This window comes from Perognathus longimembris, chromosome 12 (genome assembly GCF_023159225.1).
Source record: "Perognathus longimembris pacificus isolate PPM17 chromosome 12, ASM2315922v1, whole genome shotgun sequence".
In the NCBI taxonomy this organism is placed as follows: domain Eukaryota; kingdom Metazoa; phylum Chordata; class Mammalia; order Rodentia; family Heteromyidae; genus Perognathus; species Perognathus longimembris.
The window spans coordinates 8,750,142-8,767,093 of record NC_063172.1 but is presented as its reverse complement, the minus strand read 5'-3'; the positions used below and the strand labels follow the sequence as shown (position 1 = coordinate 8,767,093).

Below are 16,952 nucleotides of genomic sequence, written 5' to 3'. Positions count from 1 at the left end.
AAAACAACCCGTAGAAGACAGAGGAGACATGAAGAAGAACGCCCAGCTGTAAGCTGTCAGGGAGGTGCAGCGGGGCTGCTTCGGCTGGTAGCTCACACCTGTAATCCTACTACTCAGGAGGCTGAGGTCTGAGGATTGCAGTTTGAAGCCAACTCAGGCAGGAAAATCAGTGAGACTCTTATTTCCAATTAACCACTGAAAAGCCAGAAAGTGAAGCTGTGGCAAAAGTGAATGAGTGCAAGAGCTCAGACTGTCTCCTAAGTCTCTCTGATCAAGACTAACAGGGGAAAGAAAGGCCCCTGGGGGTACTAACAATGTGTTGTATAGGGTCTTACAACTCACAGACTTTTGAGTTTATAAATACAACAGATCCATGATATCTAGGACTCCAGTTCCAAGAAGACAGCTGCCAAAAAAAAAACCCGCGCATGCTCAGAGTTCAGTGCTGTACTTTAGATGCTTGACTCATTTTCCCATAATCCCACTTCTGCTAAAGGCAGGCTGCCTTTTCAGAAAAAATAAAAATCTCAGATTTTAACTTTATCACTTAAACATGTTAACATGTTTGTTTGTTTTTTACCTTGTTTTGGGGACACTGATTTTTGGAAGGCATATTTCACCCAACAATTTAAACACAATTGAAATAATGTGGGATTAGGAGCTTTGCTGCATCCTTGGAGCTGTACAGAGCATGTGAGCATGTGTGTGGGAATTTCAAGTTTTCTTTGATTTAAAAGAGTTATTGTCTTCAACCATGCTTGGTTGAAACCACATGTAAGGAATCTGTAAGTAGGGTGGCTCTCTGTTTCTTCCTGGGCCTCCACCACATGCTACATGCCTGGTATTGCTCTAGACATTGGGAAGACGAGTGAACAACAGAGAAGAGACCCCTGCCCCCAGCCGATGTGGCGACAATTTAGTTACTGTGGACACAAAGAAGATGAATCTTACCTTTCTGAGGTAGTTTGGGAAGAACTCTTGGGCCAAGGGCAGTCTTTGCAGAACTGGTGCTAATTAATAAACAACAGTCAGTTACAATCTAAGTGGGCCACAACACAAACAGAGAATGATTATTTAAATTAACGAAAGGCACTGATAAATTTTCTTAGAGAGGCTCCTTTCAGCGTTTTTTTTTTTAAACAAAAAATGAGTGTCTACTTTCTGTGTTTCAGTTTGCATTGCTGGTGAAATATAGGGAAAGGGTGTGTGTGTGTGTGTGTGTGTGTGTGTGTGTGTGTGTGTGTGTGTGTGAAACCCACTAATGATAAAGCCAAACCTACACCATGGCTCTTTCCCGAGGTGAAAATGTGGCTCCTATGTATTGTACAGTACTCCCTCTCTCCTTTGATTCCACAAAGCAGCCCCTCATCCCCCATTTTCAGGTAGGGAAACTGAGGTGTGTAGTGTGTTACTGCCCAGCAGGGGGTCTCCAGGCCGGTCAGTGGTGGAAGTGAAATCAAGCGATGTGGGCCCTGAGTGCTCCCTTCCACATCACACAGCTTGTGTTCTCAAGCCTTCAGGCTTGCTGTGGCTGGGGCTTCCTTGTGAAGGACATGTAAATAAGGAGGAGGAAAAAAAAAAAGCCCAAATCCGTCGTCGAAGTGAGTACCAGGCTTCCTATTCGAATAATCAAACTCAAGCATCGATTTGGCTTTAACGAGAGGCCAGGACAGCACTTGGCGGTCCCAGGCTGTGCACACAAGGAGCAGCAGAATCAAGTGGCCATGCCATGACCTAGGGCCTCTGGACTCATCCTTCTTTATCCCAACTGCTTAAGAACAAGCCAACCCACTAGCCAACCCTCAAGAGTTCAGGGGAGGTGCGACACCTGTGTGATCGTCTTCTGCCTGGCTCTCAACATGCATGGAGATGAGGCGATGCATGTCTGAGGGCTGGAGGACTGAGAACAAACTCAGGCCAAGGGTAGGGAGGGATCTAGGACATGGAGTGTGGAGGGAGGGAGAGACAGTTCTGACAGCCATGCTGCCTCCGAACCACTTTTTTCTCACTGGTGAAACTGAAGACGATGGCAATTTGAACTACCTGTATACAGCTGAAAACAGCAGCATTGAGAAAGAAAAGGGAGGTTCGGATGTGGTGTACATCTCCAGTCCCGGCTATGGGGAGGGAAGAACCACAGCATGAGGACAAGCTGGGAAAAGAGTAAGTGAGTAGCTATCTCATGAAACAAGCTGGAAATAGAGATTCATGCCTACAATCCCAGCTACACAGGAGGCGGAGGAAGGAGGATTTAAGAAACACAAAAGCCTGAGACCCTACCTGAAAAAAGAAAATCAATTAAAGTAAAAGGGTGTGGCTCAAGTGGTAGAGCACCTGCCTAACAAGTGCATGGCGCTAAACCTTAGTATTATCAAAAATAAAATTTCTTTCTTTTCATATATTCAATAGGCGCCCCAAATCAGCCCCTTACCCTGGCCCCAGCTGGAAGTTTCCTATCTAGAAGTGGCTCTGGGTCCTGATCTCAGTTCCACTGTTAGAGGAAACCATCTGAGATGGAGCTCTGTGAACACTGCCTCGGGAAGGTCTACCAAGGCACCCCAGCTTCAGGGACAGTGTCCAGCCCAGCCACAAACACCTTGCGAACTGGGAACCCAGGAAGAAGGAGTCCCCATGTCTGTGTGAAGACCTCCAGGGCATTGGATTGTCTGGGGGAGTACCTTTCCATTTCACTCTTTCAAAGGGTCAAGAAGAAAAGGAACAAAATTACTTTATTACAACATCACGAATACACTTTTAAGGCTCAACCGGGGTTCGGTCCAGACCACTATAGGCCTGACTCGCCAGCAGGGAATGGCGGCTCTGCTGCCAGTCACTCTATGGACAGGGCAGGGTGGCAGACCTATGGCAAGCTAGGGTGTTCTGTTACAGCCCAGGAACCTGATGCAAACCCAATGAGCATTCACTGTCCCATCATGACCTGCACTGTGAGCTCACCACACTTGGAGTACTGTCGGGAAAACAACTAAAAGCCACTTCTAGAATTCAGTCCACTGCAACTATGAGCAAGCGCCGGGGGGAGCTCACCTTGACTGCTGAGACAGCCCCTCAAACTTGTTCGCGGCCTTACTTGAAGACGACGGACCCACATCATTACCTACAACGAGAATGCAAAGTTGAAAGCTGTACCTCAGACATGGACAGGAAGCATGGTGGGGGGGAGGGGGACGTGGAATCGTGCCCCTTATGCCCATGGAGGCATTTTAAATTCAGAATAATAAAAAAAGTAAGAACTGCTTTGGGCTTTGCTCTTCATTTAATTGTAGGCAAAGAATATCAGCAAGGTGAGCAGCCTTCCTGTTGGCCAGGCCTCTCAGATCACTGGATCAGTGTCTGATGCTTGGATTGGTCTCAGCAGAGACTGGCATGCTGAGACTCACCTCTAGTAGCCCATCAGATGACAGGCCCAGCCCCTAAGTGTGGGCATGCGTGTGGTTAGTATCAGCCAGGCATCAATCAATATCATAGTATCACAGGCAGTCCTCACCTCTGCCGCTCACTAGCTTACCATTCATTGGTATGTTAACATTCACTAAGCATCTACTATGTGCAAGGGATGAATGCCAAGTGGCAGGCAGGCAGGAAGGAATAGTGACACTATACTCAAAAGAGTTTTGGATCTGGCTCGAGAGACACACAGGAACTACACAATCACATGGAGTCACAAGAGCACTGAGTCGGGTTGGCCGCTGGGAAAATGAGGAGGAAATCGTGTGTAAAATCTACCCAGTGAGGGGGTAGGAAATGCTGTCCTTGCAGGACACTGAGCCTGAACAGTAGCGAAACCAGAGACACAGGAAGGCAGACGTGCACTGAGCCCAGGAGCCCAGGAGAAGGGCAAAAGGTGAGTTAGAATAACAGTGGGCTTTCTTGTGACCGCTCCGGAGTGGGGGTGGCAGGGCGGGCAAGACTGGGGCCCTCTGCTGCCAGTGCCTGGAGGAAGCTGGACAGGAGAAGCTGACCATCAGCTGCCCTCAGAATACTTTCTCATCGGGCCTGCCGCTCTTGCTCGCAGCACAGGAGACTGGCCTGGTGTTCGGCTTTTTAAAGACAAGGAAATGAGGCCAAACGCACAAGTGGCTGCAGGCATGTGAGTCCTGACCTCAAGTCTGTGTGCTTGTGCCAGAAGCTCCAGGTAATTGTGCTCGTGAGAAATAATCACCTCCTCCATTTCATACATGAATAAACATATAGAGAAGGAGAGTAATGTGCTCAATAATTAGTGCTGGGACACAGAGCCAGCTGCCTCCTGGGTCTGAGCTCTGAAGTCCCACTGAAGTTTGACCAAGCCCTCTCCATGGGAGAGGCTGGCAGTGCGGAGATGCTGATGAGCTCCCGAGCAGATTGTTCTGTCAGCTCCAGGACGTGGAGACAAAAAGGAACACGCTAAGCTTGCCTTACCAGCACCAAAGACCTCTCTACACCTGATTCTGTTTCATTTGAGTAAGATACTCCTCCTAACATCTATGTACTTCCACATGCCCCAAGCCCAGCACTTAGGACATCTTTGGGTCTCTCAGGAGCCACTGAAAGGCAGACATCTCTGGCACTGTGCTCCATGTTGAGTCCACATAGCTGAGCAGCAATCCGCGTGCTTCAGACTGGACTGATGCCTCGCAGTGAATGTCTGCGGAATGCACAGCTAGCCGCCCGGCTGATCCCTTTCAAGGCAGGAGGCATTTCCAACAGGTGACGTTTAACACACTCGTGTACCTGGCCACTTACAGTGACTTGCCAAAGACACCATTTTAATGCCAGTGTAACTTTGCCACTCTTCTCCCCTACCCCAGGGCCTGCCCCTGCTCACTCTTGGTGAATTCCCACGGACTCAAAGTCACTTTCTGAGAATTGTCTCTCCTGACAGCGCCCTCCTGGGGAAAGGTTACCAATGTGGCTCTGGAGGAGACACAGGGCTTGAATTCCAGATGTGCCGCTGACGACACAGGACACTGTGCTGCTTAACTTCTATCACCTCGTCTACATAGCAGGATTAACAACTGGGCCCACGACACCAGGTGGTTGTGAGCACAGAGAGACGGACTAGGGCTTGTAGGGCACAGTGCCGGAAACAGTACGGGAAACGTGACATGAATCATTCCCCGAAGCTCTTGGGTGCTGACACACTCAGTGGGTGAGCAGCTCCACGACAGTTCCTCCTGTGTGACCTTGCTTCCCAGCTTCCCAGCACCGACAGGCTCCTGTGGCAGAAAGGACTCAACCTCTCCCACGGTGTGACCTTCCACACTTGGGTGGGAAGCCATCTGCGATGGACCGACAGTAATGCTGCCATTCTCACAGCAAGGCAAAGGCTACCTGCTGTGCTGGGGAAGAAAAGCTTGGCTGAGAGAAAATTCGAGGGTGCTGAACAAGAAGATGAAGAGCAAAAATAAGGAAGCAGTGAAATCCTCCTGTGATTTTTCCTCTACGCAACTTGGAAAAGGTCCTTGGTATGCCATACAGATGTGTGTATGACTCTTGGCCACTTACATAGCTCACAAGTTGCAGGCTGAGTTGATGGAGAAAGCCAGAGCATCGGCTCAGAAAGACACTGAAAACAGATCCCAGAAAGGTTTAACAGCGGGCTAGTTATGTGCTTTGGAATCAGAATCGCATCTCAGTTCTGAGGTCACTCAGGGTGTGTTAGTAAGCAAATCGTTTGTCTTCCACGTATACCGATCCTTATCTGTACACTGGGGAACAAGGACAATAGTCCCTATGTTTAAGGATGGCTGCAATGGCACAAACGCGTAAGAACAAGTTACCTGTTCTATCTCCACTAAAAATCTATCTATGTCTGTGTCTACAGTTTTTACATGCCAGTGGTCAACTAGGCAGGGATTAGTAGAATGTGGGCCAGAACGCAGGCTTCGGGAACATTCAGTGCACACATGGTCTCCAATAATGTGGGCTGCAGGAATGTCTCTCAGTGCTGAAGGGTGAAAAATCCCCAGGGGGAATTGTCTGGTGTTCATTCCAAGAATCTCAGGTGCAAGAACAAGTTGAAAGGTTGTGTTTCCTCCTCTGCTTTTTCCTGTGAGCCTCCTGCACTGTCCTATCCGCAGCCCATTTTCAGCCACAGCATCTGACCTGATGTTATGAACACTGAGATCACAGTCCCAGACTTCATCTTATTTTGCTAGCTTTACTCTTTCTTTGTCTTCATTTCCTTGCTATTTAAGCTGGGCCAGATGCAGTGAGTAAGTGTGTGTGTGTGTGTGTGTGTGTGTGTTGGTATTAGGGGGTGGTATTGGGCTGGACCTTTTTTTTTTTTTTTTTAACCAAGTCCCAGGACAGCAGGGCTATGATGAATAAGCATCAGCCCAGGGAGACGGAGGAAAGGACATTCTAGGCTGAGGGCATAGCATGAGTGAGCACTTGGCCTGGCAAGAAAAGAACATGGTCTGAGAACCTGCTTATATTTCATCTGGCACACATACCCTGTTCTGGAGGTAGATGGTGAGGTCTGGGGAAAATGAATAAGTTCGTCCTCTGCTATCTCCTTAGCTTGTGTGTGTACCTCAGAGGCCTAGGTCTCTAGAGGTGGCAGGGTTCAAAGGAACGGAGGAACCCAGGGAAGATGCTGCCCAAGGGACTAGCCTTCTCTGTGTCGTCAGTGACCGGTTTGATCTCTGCCTTTGGCTCATGGAACACAAAGTTAACACAACACAGGTGACAAGCTCAATAAAGTACAGACATCAGGATCAGAGCCAAGTTTAACCTGCTGATGAGAAGTCCAGCTATGCACATGCCACAGACACACTTCCATTTCTAACCTGTGTCTGCAGGTGAGTCTACCTCTCATACGTGCTGCACAAACAGCAGCCTTGATGATGATTCCAGAACTAACAGGGTTATTTGTGAATGGTCACCAAGGCTGTGTCATGTGGACAAGTGTCACTCTTGCTAAGGGCAGTCTTTAGGGCTGGCTGCAGGCAAGGGTGTACAGTAGATACTTTTGGGCCACATTCATGAAAGGCTCCACTGCTTCCAGATATGCAGGCAATAACTTCTATTAAAGTTGGTAACAATCTGTTTTGTGGGGAATAGGCCCCCGCTCTGCCAACACTGGAGATGAAGGAAGGCCAGATGCCAGTTCTGCTACTGAATGGAGAGAAAGGGGAAACTTTAAAAAGCCATGATTTTTAAGCCAGAAAATACGAATTTGGTAAATTTATTTGAGAGTGTTTGGGCCTCTGCCAGGTGGATACAAGCACGGTAAACTAAACAAAAACATTAAAGAGGATCAAACTTCATTTAAATTTGGAAAGGTTAAATTGTGATATGAAAATCTATACAGGAAACCTGTGACTTTCGGTGGAGTATTTTGGGGGAAACCTTCTTGACAAACTGATGAATCTTGAATGCAAGGCTCTAAGTGTGGCGAAGAGGTGGCCGGTGTTTCTGTACAGATGTGCCCACAGGCCTTGATTTTCCTCGAAACTAAAAAGGAACCAACCTCAAATGTCTCCTCTTCTGCAGCATCTTTTCCAGCATCTCTATAGTATCTGCTTACTATGGCTGCCCTGACAGCAAACAACATGCACTTCAATTGTTTACTCCATGGGACCTCACTGGACCAATGAGCCCTGTGAGCACATGGACTAAGAAGGCCAAGCCGCATGAATGGTAGGCATCTCAAATAAACTGAGTCAGATAATGAATGGCGCACACACACACACACACACACACACACACACACACACACACACAATTTGGGTGAAAAGGTTTGCCAATTTGTAAGTAGATTGTCTTTTTTCCTGACAACAAAAAATTCAAAATACTTGAGGTATGTTTTTGGGTAAGTCATTTAAAACATTAAGGCTGTATTACTCATCTACATTGTTACACACAACTTAAAAAAAAAAAAAAGAAACTCCTGGACAGGAAGAAATGAGACACACAGGCCCGCAAGTTCATTCCGCAGAACTTCTGTGGGCCAAGACCCTGCTGGGCAGTGGCAAGCTAGCAGGAAGACTCAGTTTTGTATATAAAACTCTTTCCTTTGCAGTCGGCGGCTCTGAACTGATTATTAAGGAAGCTGATGGATGAGGTATTCATTCTCAGGAGATTCCTGACTACCTCGTGTGCTCCAGGCACCCTCCCAGGCTCAGCGGACACAGGTGAGGACAAGACAGACAAGGGCTGCATGTGTGAGCGCACATTCTAGATGGGGAGACAGACACAACAAGGGCTTTTCAACCTCGAGGGTTTCTCGCCGTGCTGGGGAAGAAGTCAGCAATTTGAGGGATGAGGGTCAGGGGAAAGAGATGCAAGCTGAGAGCAGAAGACCAACAGGGAGCCAGGCTTCCAAGGAGCAGGGTGAGTGCAGGGAGTGAGGGGGCCCTGGGAGGGAAAGTGCGGGGAGGTGGCCAGGATGGGAAGGACAGCCCGTGGTAGAGCAGAGGGGTGAGGCCCTGGCATAAGGAGTGTGCATCCAACTGAAGCTCAGTAGGAAATTCTTCAAGGTGTGAAGGCGAAGAGTGACTATAACCTGATCCTGTTTTGTATGAAAACCCTTCTGACTACTGTGAGAATGGACCTGCATTTCCTCTCCTGTGGGATTAACAGCACCGCCTCGCAGAGCTGCTGTTAGGATTGTTGGAGATTTAGGATGTGCTTAGCACTTCTTACGATGACTGGACTCTCAGTATCTGTGAAGCCAATCAGCTGGGGATCAAAAGCATTTGTATGGAATGTGTATAGAATTTGTACACAACACTTAAATTACATTAGATTATAAGTTATCTAGAGATGACTAAAAGTATATGTGCTTAGGTTATAAGCAGGTGCCGTGCCATTTGATATGAGGGACTTAAGCACAACGGTACTTATAGCTAATATCAGCTTTTGATGTCCCCAAATGTTTTCAAAATGCTCCTTGGCCTTATGCGGCAGATATAACCGTAATCATACATATCTAAATCTTCATCCAGTGGGCAGGGGTTGGGTTCACTCTCTGAATACGCTTAACTGCTCAGTGCCCAATGGAGCCCCCCCGCATTCTGCCTGGCCCTGGGCAGCTCTGGCTCTGACTTCAAGAAAACTTACCCCAAGGAACTGCGCCTTTGTTTGGGGGCCCATGAGGTAGTGGGCTGGGAGGGTCAGACAGGGTTCTCTTGTGTCCGGGTGGTGGGGGAGGAGGTCTCTTCTTGGAGAGGGTGGAGCTGCCACTAGAGGTCTGGGTGCTTAGAGGGAGTGTTGAAGGTGGGCCAGTTGGACCTGGAAAGGAAATTGAATGGGGGCAGGAAGGTTAATCCCAGGCTCACAGACATGAACGGACAGTATGCAATCTCACACATCAAAATGTGGTACGACACAGAGACAAAAAGCCAAAGGCGGGGCAAGCCACGTTTACCAATCCAGTGACTTACAAAGTCTAAAAACTTGATGGTTAAAAACTGATACAAAGAAAAGGAGAATGTGTGCGTTCAAGGAACAAAACTTTAGCCACGCTGGGTGACAAAGGCCTGTAATACAAGCTACTTGGGAAGCTGAGACAAGAGGACTATGAGTTTGTAAATAACTTGGGCTGTGTTCTGAGATATCGTCTCAAGAACAAAATTGAAACAAAATCCAAAATAACAACAAACAAAACAGTAAAAATGCGAATCCATACAGAAGGCTAGGGGGTTTAGATAATCATTCACCAAGCATGGGCAAACTAATACAAACACATTTGAAACTATCCACTCACTGGAATCATCACAAAACCTGCCAAGGAAGAAGGGATATAGCACAACCAGGAAAATCGGCCCAGGAAGAGTGGAGCTGTGGGAACGGATCCATAAATAGTCCACAGGTTCAAACAGGTGAATATTTTCATCATGGGATGCCCACCCCCCCCTCCCAACTACTTTTTTTTGGGGAGACAGTTTGGGGTTTGAACTCAGGGCCTTGCAATTGTTAGGCAAGCATTCTACCACTACGCCATGTCCCCAGGTTTTTCTTTAGTCACCATACTGGAATTTTCTTTTCATTTTTAAATGAGACTTCTCTGAATTCTGAAAGATCTAAAATTACCTGATTAAAAAAAGGAAGAAAAACTCCAACAATTTTGTGTGCTAGTTCTCAACTGTTCTAGCAATCCTAAGCTACCTGTGTACTGAATGTGAACAACAGGGAGTCTGTCTTCAAAAGCACCATGGGAATAGCACGTATGAATAGTGTATATACTCTTAAAGTGGCTGGTGTCTGTGAGGCATTTTGCTGGGCTGTTGGACAACTGTTTCTTTATGGAATATTACCAGGTGAATGTTTTAATCATGTCTATTAATAATTACCTCTGCAGACATTTAGAGAAAGAAAAAAAAAAAGAAACAAGGAAAAGCTAAGAACACTGCCACACCAAATGTTTAACACAGGATAATAGATACCTGGTGATCCAGAAAGGCTCCATAAGAGCTTTCTACATTCTGTGTATTGAAAGAAAAACTTCAATTATTGCGAGTGTCCTTTTCTGGATAAATGTAGGTATTTCTCATGATCGATTTACCAGTTAGTAATAATGTTGATTTAATTCTTAAAGGCAATCTAGTCTTGGCAGTAAATACTATTAATCTCAGTAAAATGATAATCTACATAGGGATTGCATAGTCATAGCTATATAGTTTATTCTTTTGTCTCACTGATATATGATGAAAGTCTTATGGTTATTCTAAATCAATGCCTAAGTATAATTCCAGTTACTACAATTTAGAAATTATTTTATTTTGATAACTTATGGCCTGGCATCTGTACAATGCTTTGTAGTTTTCAAAATTCAGGTATATATGCTACCTCTTTTGATTTTCATGAGCACCTTGGTGGTACCTGCGTCTAGTACTGTTACCATTGTGCATATAGATCAAGGGCCCACAGACACGAGGGATGGAGCTGGGGCAGTGCTGGGACAGAGACTGGGGAGGTGTTCATTCCAGCAACAGATGCTGCTGTTTTTTCTAAAAGCCAGGGTAGCATTTCCCATGCTTGGCACAGGAGAGAAACAATGTAAGTTTACTATGGAGAAGTCTAACTTTCCTTGTGAAGTAAATGCATAATACATAATAGACAATGCTGAGATTCTCACCAACTTCTTATCGCCACCTAGGGACTTTCTGATGCAGTGCACCAGAAAGGTCACTGAGGTTCCAAATCCCATCTGGAAGTAAAAACCGCCATAGACAAAATGCTAACAAAATGATGTTGAATCTTTACATGATTCCGAAGAGTAACCACACCCTCGAGTCACCCAGTCAACAAAGAACAAACAGAATATGCCTCAGAGAGTACAGGAACTTGGCCAGACCCAACGTGAGGTGACATCCAGGAGAGACCCTGCTGACCTCAAGGCTGAAGTCTTGGCCCCGGCACCAGCGTGCTTCTCTTTCTCTGAATGGCATCCTGCCCTCTCTGTGTTGAACACTCAAAGACACCACCAAGCTCCTCACCTGTATCTTTCCCCACCTCTTCATCTTTCAATGGTCAGCAAAAGGTGCAATCTTGTCCAGATTCCTGCTCTAATCAAGCCCCTATGTCCTGAAGGAACTGCTCCCATCTCTGAACTTCCACAGGATTAAAAAGCTCTGGATAGTCTCCAGATCGTATGGGCCATGGGGGGAGGGGAGGGGTGCAGACTGCCTTTACCAGTGCTGGTGGATGGCACATGGTACAGCCATGGGGACAATTCATGGTGCCGGCAACCAGGATGCTTTTCCAATGCCTGAACAGCTGGTTCTTAATAACACAGAAAATCAAGTCCTCCATCTGGGAGACTCAGTAGAAGTACAACTGTGAAACTTCATAGACAATGGCTTGAAAAATCACCTTGACTGTTTAGATAGATTTGTCTGTACAAGTATATAATTACCAACCTTCACATGCCACCCAGGAGGAGTGGTGACAGCTAGAAAATTCCGGATAATATGAATGAAATTTCAACCACCATTTCTTACTGATCTTAAAAATTTTTTTTTGATAAATAAGCACCGCACCTATTTACCATGCTCAATATGTTGCTTGAAATATATATTCTCTGGAATAGCTAAATTGAGCTAACATTCATTGCTTCATACGTTTATAATTTGTTTATGGTGAGACCATTTAAAACATTCTTTTAGAAAACTTCAAGAATAATATATGATGTACTACAATCACCAAGTTGTACAACCTATCTTCTAATGGAGATATTCCTCCTAACTTACATACAGAGCTTAAAAGAATGAGAAGCTAATGTTAACCACTTTAAGTAGATGAGGACGTAATGCTGTGTAATTATGGGGATAAGAACTGTGTCAAAGGATGTCATCATCTCCACATTCAGATGGGGAAACAGAGGCACCGAGTACAGTGCTGGGGCACTTCAGTAAGTCAGTAGCAGGTCTTGGCAGGATGCTAACATGGAAGTGTTGTACTGTGCCTGGGCAGGACAAAGGGTGGTATTACTCTGCTGGCTGATTTCGACATGGAAAACAGCACTGGTTATTCCTTGGTCCTTCAATCTTTCTATGACACTCATGATCAAGAGCAAAGTACTGAACCTTGGTGGCTCAGGGCTAGTTCTTCAACAATTACTCATACACCCCTGAATGCAAGAAGCATAACCAGGATTTCCTCTGCTTCCCCTTTCCCACCCTGGTGTCAGGCAATGTCACTGGGCAGTGGCCACTGTCGAGGGCAAAGCTCACGTACAATGCTCTGGCTGCTTGTGCAGTGCTTTAAAAAGGAATGCCAGAAACTGAGAAAGGCCAAAACAAAAGCATTCCCTCACCTCCACAAAAGAGAAATCCAATGTGAACCAAGGACAAACTACTGTACTCAACTGTCTTGCACAGGATTAAAACAAACAACAACCAGGAAACTAAAGCCATCAGTGTATGAATCATGCTGGTGATAGGAAAATGCTTCCTAAGCTTGTCTGAATCATCTATCCATGTCCTTCCTGATGGCAGGTGGCTGCAGTAAGCTGAGAAGTCTCGTCCCTTTCCATTTGCTTTTGTCCTCTACTGTTACAGACCTCTGGGGAAACTGGGAGCAGTTGTATAAAATGCTTTCACAGCTGCATTTGGTATAATGGTGCAGACATTTCACACAGAGATTTTTCAGCAAGTCAACCCTCACTCTGCAGGACATCTGGTTCAGTTTTACACATGCTCCTTCCTTAACCTGCCACATATTTCTGGGACATGCTCTGACACTGATGAGATTATTATTCTCTGCTTTATGAATGCTGAGACAACTCACTCATGCCTACGGTCTTCAAGGGCTTCTGTCTCTAACCAGGTCAGACTGAAACGAATCCTCTGCAGAGGAGAAAGCAGCCTCTTTTTTTTCCCTCTTGGCTCCTGCTCTGCAGTACCTCCTACTGGCCTGACAGTATATTTCAGCATTTCTCCTGATGACCAGCTCTGGGAAGAGCAGCTATTCCATCACTCTTCCTGAAATATTTTCTGAACTCCAAACCTGCCCTAGGATGGAACTCATGTTTTCGGAATGCTTGTTAGGTGTTTGACATATCACAGACTTTACTGTGTGGGATCTATTCAGTGATTCACATGGCAGACTCTAGTTCTTATTTTCCAGATGAAGATCCTGAAACTGAACAGGATCACTTAAATGTTAGGATGAGATATATACTGACCATTATGGAGGAGAAATCCCAGTCTCTCATGGGGTTGGAGAAAGGAGATTTCTCAGAAGAGAAGATGAGGTTTGAAAGGCTTTCTCAGATTCATGGCTACCCAGTCACTGCTGTCTAGCTTGCTACAGATCAAACTGCTTTTGTTTGATTAATGAAGATATCTAGTTGCTGTCTCCACCGACAGTAGCTCCTTGGCTGTGCATTCTTCATGGCACCAAGGCTTCGTCAATATCAGCATCTACTGCGATGTCAGGACGGTAGGCACCATGCTGCTTCTGTCTAGACTGCTGCTTTATCAGACTGAAGCTTGAGGCTATTTGAGGTACAAGTCTGCATTATACTGGACAAGTGTGAAATGGAGTTAGTATTCACTGCTGATAATTCCTGATTTTAGGGCTTCATCTCATGAACAATAGGAATAAAAAACTATGATTTGCATTCATGTTCCTAAAAGCTTAAACTGTTCTTTTAAGTCGTGCTTCTTGGAATCAGTTTCATGAGATTTAATAAAACCTTTAATTGGGCCTATAACTGCCTGATTTCACTACTTAATGCACGTGTTAATTTGGTAGGTGTATGATTTCAGTGCGGCCTCTATAATTGAAAGGACTCCCTCCTTAAAAGCACAAGAGTTGCAGAGGTACTGGGCCCAGCAGAGGACAGATAGTATCCCCTGTGGAGTACTAGAGACCAGGTGCTGAGTGAGATGTCTCATAGACTTCTCATTTACTCTAATGTGAGGTAGTCATTTCATGTCTGCATGATTACACACAAGGCACCAAGTAATCCTAGCTACTCAGGAGGCCAAGATCTGAGATCTATTGGAAATCAGCCAACGCAGGGACTTATCTCCAAAGAAGTACCAAAACAAAACAAAATAGGAAGTGGAGCTGTGGCTCAAAGTGTCAGAGCACTAGCCTTGAGCAAAAGAGCTCAGGGATAGTACCTGGCCCCGAGGTTAAGCCCCAGGATTTTGGGGGTGGGTGGGAGCACTAAATTGAACTGAGTTGAACAATGGTTGAAAAAAAAAATCTTCACAATTCTCAAGCTTAGAATTGCCTAAAAGTGTAGTCAAATCAACTCAACCAAACAGAAGTAACGTATTTTCAAGCACCTGCTCTAGGGTAGTGCAGCATTGTGCTGCCCTCTAGTCTTCCACACTCCAAAAACATTTCTAGTCATAGCCCAATAATCCCAACTCAAGTCTCCTAGAACAATGGAAAGCTTTGCTTCTTACAAAATGCTTTCTTCCTGTTTTTTCTTACTGGGTTCTGACGATAATGTCATGAGCCAGGCAGGAGAAAGATGGACCATCTCCCTCAACAAGGGAAAGAAGGAACTAGAAGATCTGGTCTGACAGCCATTCATTTCAGCACCGAGTGACCTGAAGTAAGTTCCTTTACTTTTCCGGGGCTGTTTCCTTACGTACATGATGGTACACAGACTCCTAATCTTGCATCAACCTTTTTTTGACAGTACTGGAATTCGAACCTGCTTGCTAGGCTGGTGCAGTACCACTTGAGCCATGCCTCCAGCCTTTTGCTTCAGTTATTTTTGGAATAGAATCTTGCATTTTTGCTTGGGTCCAGCCTCAGACCATGATCCTCTTACCTATGCTTCTCCGTAGCTGGGATTGTAGCAGCAGGCCACCCTATCTGGCTCTCTATAACACTTTAATGTAAAGATAAAAACAAAGTTATTTCTAGTCTTTAAAACAAAGTAAGCGGGCGGAGAATAGTTGATCACCAGCAACAAATGTCTACACACAGTTCATTTTGTAGTGTTCATTTACTCTGACTGGGCCCCCTCCCCATCTGAAGAGGGGTTAGGCAGCATAATGTTTCTGTATGAGCCTAAAGAATGGTGAATTTGGGACTGAGTGGCTGAGTTCTTCTGAGACGAGGACTGCTCAAACACAAGGGGGCTTTGCTTAATGGTAATTTAGACCAAACATCCTGAATTTTGATGAGCCAGCTGGAGTTTCTTGAAAATATTTCGAAGCTAGGCTCAGAAGAATTCTTTCTATCATTCTTTTTGTACTCTGCTTGTCTGTGGGAACTTTGCCACGAGTATCTGTATGCATCAAAGAAGCCACCACCCTTTAGATTCATAAATCTGAGGCTGTGGAGATGACTTCTGCTGTAAATAGAGACCAGGGTTTACTTGCTTGGAGAATGAGCAATCCAAACCAGGATTCAAGACAGTCTCATTCTCGATCAGTGGCTCCAATAGGAAGCCACAAAACAAGGACCGTGTCTGTACACAGAGCATCAGCTGATGGTTAACAATGCCTCTAACAACACAGTTCTACACACTGCCAGTTTCACATGTAAGGGCACTAGGTCCCTTATAACCATCACGAGAGGCTGCCCTGCTCCTGTCTCACCAGCAGACAGGCCAGAGCTCTCAATCGGATGTCCCGCTCTGAATGGAACAGCCAGGAGGACTCTGTTAGCAGGGAGGGATTTTTCTGTTCATTATGGGCTTTCTTTTTCAGGAGAAAGGATAAGCTGCCTATCCTTAGTTGACCATAGTTGCTATAGCCAAGTCTCTAAGCTCCTGTTCCAGCAGCTGACTCACTAAATAAATTTGCTCTTTGTCTTCTGGGTCTTTGGTAAAGAGCTGGTTAGGATTTATTCAAGGCAGGAGAGATATGCATGGCACTGAGCCAGAGAGAATATTTTATGTGTTTCTGGGTCCACATTGAGATACAATTACAGAAGGGGGGGTGAAAGGAAGTGAGTATCTACTGGCTCTCAGGACTCTGGTGTCAGTTGCTCCAGTTTCTCCGTGGCCTGGGGGTCCTGCGACCCGGGACCAGCCTTGCCTGCTGGAGATTACTGAACTGTGCTGGTGATCATAACTAGAGAATATGACATCTTTTGGGTAGTTGCTTGTTGATGTTATTAGGCCTGGAGATTCCTCACTGTGACCCGGAGGATACAGTGAGGAGCCCTTGCTCCTGTTTGCTGGGGAGCATCCTTTCCCAAAGGGGAGCAGCAGCCCAGTCAGTGCTAAGCACTATGCACCTGTAGTGTGATATGCTAGTGATTTAAGAGAAAATGTTCTAGGATGGTAAGAAATACTGGCAGGTTCAGCCCCTGGCTTATGTGTGCTATTACCATTAGGCCACTGGTTATCTTAGATGAGATCTGTTCATGCAAAGCCTTATTTTTACTTGTCTGCTTTATTTTATGATCCATGAGGCCATTTGGGGTCTAAAGAACACAGCTTCCATTTATAACACTATTTCAATGGAGAATAAGCTCTGAAAAAACACTTGTGAATAAAGCTCACATTTCCCAGAAAATAGCTCCAG

At 45.7% G+C, this 16,952-nt stretch overlaps 1 protein-coding gene across 4 annotated transcripts in view; it reads right to left on the bottom strand.

Moving 5' to 3' along the window:
• Positions 1 to 16,952, bottom strand: part of Asap1 (ArfGAP with SH3 domain, ankyrin repeat and PH domain 1) — a 292,770-nt gene that overhangs the window by 12,366 nt on the left and 263,452 nt on the right. For 2 of the 4 annotated variants that reach the window (XM_048358418.1, XM_048358419.1), the window contains exons 25-27: positions 9,067 to 9,237; positions 3,046 to 3,115; positions 952 to 1,010 (exon numbers count right to left, since the gene is read on the bottom strand). In XM_048358418.1, coding sequence (XP_048214375.1) covers positions 952 to 1,010; positions 3,046 to 3,115; positions 9,067 to 9,237 — 300 coding nt within the window. The remainder of the gene's footprint in view (positions 1 to 951; positions 1,011 to 3,045; positions 3,116 to 9,066; positions 9,238 to 16,952) is intronic. The other 2 variants (XM_048358420.1, XM_048358421.1) reach the window with 1 other exon arrangement.